General features: G+C 43.9%; 1 protein-coding gene across 1 annotated transcript; it reads left to right on the plus strand.

Moving 5' to 3' along the window:
* Nucleotides 1-1173: 1173 nt before the first annotated feature.
* On the plus strand, nucleotides 1174-3636 carry LOC120682031 (cysteine proteinase 1-like). Its single transcript, XM_039963767.1, has 4 exons — nucleotides 1174-1812; nucleotides 1912-2031; nucleotides 2740-2983; nucleotides 3077-3636. The coding sequence occupies exons 1-4, from the start codon at nucleotides 1306-1308 to the stop codon at nucleotides 3364-3366; spliced, it is 1161 nt and encodes a 386-aa protein (XP_039819701.1). The 5' UTR covers nucleotides 1174-1305; the 3' UTR covers nucleotides 3367-3636.
* Nucleotides 3637-5924: the final 2288 nt, after the last annotated feature.

The following is a 5924-nucleotide window of genomic DNA, read 5'->3' on the forward strand; positions in this document are numbered from 1 at the left end:
TGATTCAAGGTCATGGTGAATGAATTCACGAATGAGCAACAAAACTCATGGTTGATAACAAAAACAATCACCAAAATTATTGATCTCTTGCGAAAACCATAACTATTTCATATCCTACTATTATATATATACAACTACAATAAGAACCGTACATAATAATAACATCCTCTTGCTGATCAAATCCAATACGCTACACCTGCAAATTAGCATTGGGATCCTTATCACATAACTAACTAATATTCACCAATTATACCGTACTTTTTACATTTTAATCTTTTCATAAAAAAATTTCACATTTAGACCTCTGGAAAAACAAATTGCGCCCAGTGGCGGATGCAGGATGAGAAACAAGGGGGGGCTGAAACAATGGAGATGTTGATTTGTGTGAAGATTTAATGGTGATTTGATGCTTTTGCTACAGTGTTTTACGTGTAATTAGGGGCTCTTAGGGGGGGCTTGAGCCCCCCTAGCCCCCCTCCTGGATCCGCCGCTGATTGCGCCTTTGGACCTAAGAAGTCAGTGTTCGCGAGCTGATTCAATGTGGCAGTCGACGTGAAAGCGACGTGGCACCACCTTGGCGCCAAGATCGGCACCATGGATCTTGGCACCGAGCTCAGTTCTATAGGTCTCGGCATCAAATGTTTAACCTGTATATTTTGACATTTGAAATAGATAAGTGTACTGTTCTAGTAAAGACACAAATTGTATGCTAGCATCTGTCCCTGAGCGCCCAGGTTCGAGTCTCTGGCTATGTAATTTTTTTTTGCAAAGTAGAAAAAGAAAGACAAAACTAGAACTTGAACCTGGTTCTGCAAGGCGAAAACTAAACAACCACTTGAGCTACAAGGTAGTTTATGTAAATTTTAGGGAGCAATTTTATTTATATTAATTAGTAAGCTAATTTTTTCTTCAACACAGGTCGGCGGCAAGATCCACGGTGCTGAGCTTGGCGCCGAGGTGGTGCCACGTTGACTCCTACGCTAAATTGGATTGCAAAGCTCGGCACCACAATTTATGTGGTGCTGTGGATCATGGTGCTGACCCTCTGCATCAGAAGCGCAATTCATTTCACTATATCTAAATGTGAAATTATTTTTTTTAAAAGTCAAAAAACAAAAACTACGGCCAATTATACCACACAAAATTCCTCGATGGCTATCGTCTCCACGCAACCGCATCCAACACGGCAAACACGCAAGCAAACACCACACCAAGCTCAAACGTAAATAACACCCCCAGCGGGTAACCAACCAACCACAACCGCCAAAAAATATCCCACCCCACCGGGCCAGGCCAGTCACCACCATGGCTCGCCGCGGCCTCCGCCCCCTCGCCGGCGCCGCGCTCCTCCTCCTCGCCCTCTTCTCCGCCGCCGCGCTCTGCTCGGCGGAGCCCGAGGAGGCCGCCTCCGCCGCGGAGGACCCGCTCATCGAGCAGGTGGTCGGGGCCGGCGCGGACGGCGACGAGCTGGAGCTGAACGCGGAGGCGCACTTCGCCAGCTTCGTCCGCCGGTTCGGCAAGTCGTACCGCGACGAGGACGAGCGCGCGCACCGCATGTCCGTGTTCAAGGCCAACCTCCGCCGCGCGCGGCGCCACCAGCGACTCGACCCCACGGCGGTGCACGGGGTCACCAAGTTCTCCGACCTCACCCCGGCCGAGTTCCGCCGCCAGTTCCTCGGCCTCCGCCGCTCCTCCGCCCGGGACCTGCTCAAGGGGTCGTCCGCGCACAAGGCGCCCATCCTCCCCACCGACGGCCTTCCGACCGACTTCGACTGGCGTGAACACGGCGCCGTCGGACCCGTCAAGAACCAGGTCCGGTGCCGCCCGCCCGCCATGGTTTCGTTCCCCGATTCGATCGATAGCATAGTTCGTCGACTTGGGTTGACTTGATCTGGATTTGTTCGGCTGCAGGGCTCGTGCGGGTCGTGCTGGTCCTTCAGCACGTCGGGGGCGCTGGAGGGGGCGCACTACCTCGCCACCGGCAAGCTCGAGGTGCTCAGCGAGCAGCAGATGGTCGACTGCGACCACGAGGTATTCACCGGCAGGAAACTGCTACTTATCAAGTAGCAAAGTTCCACTTCGATTTCTTCGTTCTTGTTCTATTGGACTAAAAGGATCATGCAAGAATATTCCTCTGGGTTGTCTTGTCGCCTTCTGCTACGATGTCATTTTCTGGGTTTCCTCTGTTCTGGTTGGTTGGTGGGTGGGGATCAGAATTCAGAAGTAGAAAAAAAATAGATAAGATTCTGAAAACAGAAAGTAGGGAATATGAAGATAATTGATACGGAGAAACCAAAAAATTGACTATGGAGGACTACAAGAAAGTTGCGATTTGTTTAGGCACCAGATTGCTAGCTTGGATCTTATCCACATTGTGGTTGCAAAAAGTCAACTACGTGTGGTTGGCCAATGGCCGCAAGAAACTTCTCCTTGGTTGGGAGACCAAGGCACCAGCAGTATCAAACATCTTCTAAACTCTTGTTTCAGTTGTTCTAACAGTTCACTTCTTATGAATGGAAGTGTCTAATTTTCAATGGTTTGAGAATTTGTTACTCTTGGTCTTTATTCGGACCAATAACTCAGTATTGTAATTTAATCTGTACGTATACTTGTAACTATTTGATGATGGGGAGATAATTTCAAGCGACTGAAAACTAGGACACCATTAGCTGACTTAGCTTTATCACTGCTGGCTCCCATATCTGATTTCTGTGCTCTATTGGTATCATGAATTTGCAGTGCGATGCATCCGACCCACGCTCATGCGATGCAGGATGCAATGGTGGCTTGATGACTACAGCTTTCAGCTATCTCGAGAAAGTTGGTGGCCTAGAGAGTGAGAAAGATTACCCTTACACTGGGAGTGACGGCACCTGCAAGTTTGACAAGTCCAAAATTGTAGCTCAAGTGAAAAACTTCAGCGTTGTATCTGTGGATGAAGACCAAATTGCTGCTAATTTGGTTAAACATGGCCCACTCGCAAGTAAGGATAAACATTTGATCATTGCAGGTCTGAAATTTAGCCAATGAAAGTATGAATATGATGAACAACTGATGCATGCTTTCTGTCCTGCAGTCGGTATCAATGCAGTATTCATGCAGACATACATCGGGGGTGTCTCGTGCCCATACATTTGTGGAAGGCATCTTGACCATGGTGTTCTCCTAGTTGGCTATGGATCTGCTGGATACGCGCCAATCCGCTTCAAGGAAAAGCCCTACTGGATCATCAAGAACTCCTGGGGTGAGAACTGGGGTGAGAATGGTTATTACAAGATTTGCAGGGGTCCGCATGTGAAAAACACATGCGGTGTTGATTCGATGGTTTCTACGGTCACTGCCATCCACACCTCCAAGAAGGAATAGGTTCTGATTTGTCCTCGTCTGTATATAGCATTGCATATGATGTGATCTTGTGCTAGATCATTTGCCAGAGAGGGCTATCCTATGGCATTATCTGAAAATGTTTTCGATGGATGTATTGTACATTTGTATTAAGTTATTGTGGATGTTTGTCACACCAGCACATTAACCATTGGTAATGTTTGTAATGGTAAATATATGAACATGTTACCAAACATGTGCTATAAATAAATTGTAGGGATCTTAAAAAATCAAGATGCCTGTGGTTCTGAATTGCAAATGCCAACGATGAACATGTTCATGCGATCTATTATATTAGACTGTTGATTTATAGCTGCACCTCAAATCCGGATATGGTACTGTAGTGTAGAGTACAAAGATTCATCTCGAGATTCCTAAAACGGTGAATTTTCACAAGAGACAGGTTAAAGGTAAGATATTAGACTGAAGATATTATGGCCTAACAATAACTCCTGTCCTCTGTCGTCTGTCCATGTAATGTCCCACAAGATGACAATCTAACTATTTGTAATCTGTAGAATGTCTCAGATTATGCGGTCTGGGGAAGTGAGCCACGCTCCCTAGCAAATCTGCTCTCGTTCAAGCTTGACCATTAGCAACAAACCAACAGTTTGCAGGATTCGTTCAGACGCCTCTTCTCTTCAGCATGGGGACACCGGCAGCTGGAGTAGAAGGGAAGGCTTAATGAGACATTGCAGTCTTGCTGACTGGGAAAACCTTTTTTTAGAAAGACACTCATAAACACGCACGCACACTCACATCTATAAAAATATGTACGCAACCCTATCTCTATATGCACATCCGAGAGATTGAGCTGCACCTTGCTATCGACGGACGCGTTGCCTACCACTAAAAAAATAGCCTGGTTAAATCCTAGAATAAATAAAAAAACAAATAACTGTGCCGAGTTAGGGATTTGAACCCAAGTGGATAGGTTCCCTCACAAGAAGCAGGACTGACAAGAAGTATTAACTGAGCTACGCTAACACAAGAGAAATTGGAATGGACCTAAAAAATAGGGAGATCGCTCACTAAAAAAATAGGGAGTTCGCTGGCTGGGCTTTATATTGTAGTTAGATTTGGGCCAGGAGTGGATCGAAATATAGAGGGCCGACTTTCCGGATCCAACATGGTTAGTATTATTGAAGATTGGATTTTTTTTTCTCTCTTCAAATCACGATTAGTTTCTTTTATAAAACTCGTATATTATAACTTATTGGTTGAAATGTGGCTGGAGAGCATCCTCAAGTTCAATCTAAATTGAATGTTGGGGAGAATAAGTTTTGATATAGAGTGCATCTTGAGTGAAAGAGAAGTCAGGGTGTGGTGTTATGTGTTAGTGATAAAAAAAAAATGTGCCTTACAAGTGTACAAAAAATTTCAACAAAAATATGGGTATGCAGAGCAATAATCATCTGAATCCATGTAAAGTATAAGCTCAAATAAAACTTGTATTCAAGGTAAAAAATGATACTAGCCTATGATTAAACCATTGGTTGAAGATTCAGCAACCGATATAATGGTGGTGTACAAGGCTAAAATAGATCCTAAAAATACACATTCTTACTTCACTGTTTAGACTCTCAAACTATTACCCTCTACCAGAATCTAGTGTTATAGGATTAGCTAACATAGTCCAATGACTTCTTGGCCCTTTTGTAGGGATGTAAACAGAAGGAATATGATCGGATAGTTATGGATACGATTATGGATAGTTATTTTCCTTCTCAGATTCGGATCAGGTACGAATAATACCAAATTTATTGGATCAGATATAAATCAATATCGATATCATAAAAAGCTGAGTTGAGTATTCAGATTCGGATACGGTGTCGGATACTGAATATCTGGATTCAGATATAATTGGATATTAATCCCTCTAAGCGAATCCGAACTCGAATACGGACAGATATTATCCGTACCATTTACACCCCTACCCTTTTGTTTATGATTTTGAGCGCATTCCTATAATAAATCAATCCTAACTTCTAAAATACCACAATTCTATCTGATTCTATGGGAATCGATTTTTTGGACAGCGAACAAAACAATCTGCTCGAGAAATCAGTGCCGGCTGACGATTGTGGCAAGATGCATGGTCCGAATAATGTAGGCTATGCAAATCTGATTAGAAAGTTTTATGAAAGGACCAAGAGGCAGTACACACAGATGCAAATGAATAATAGATTGTATACACTGAAGTGGACGTGCACATAGTGGAAAACTCTGAACATGAGGGCTACTGGTTTGGGCAGGAATCCTTTAACTGGATGCATTAGTGCTAATGATGATTGGTGGGAGCAGCAAACATTGCGGTGACTTGTAACAACAATTGTAAAATTATTTCTTTCTATGATACCAATTACCGCATTATTTATTTTTGTAATATATATTTGTTCTATCAAACCTTTTAGGCTGATTGTATCATATTTAAAGAGGCACCTGTTGAGCATGAAGATGATCTCTGGATCATGTTTGATTCATTTATTTGTACACATGAGAGCTCATTTGATCCAGGGGTTGCTTCAGGGGCATCCCGG

Source organism: Panicum virgatum, chromosome 7N (assembly GCF_016808335.1).
Source record: "Panicum virgatum strain AP13 chromosome 7N, P.virgatum_v5, whole genome shotgun sequence".
Lineage (NCBI taxonomy): Eukaryota > Viridiplantae > Streptophyta > Magnoliopsida > Poales > Poaceae > Panicum > Panicum virgatum.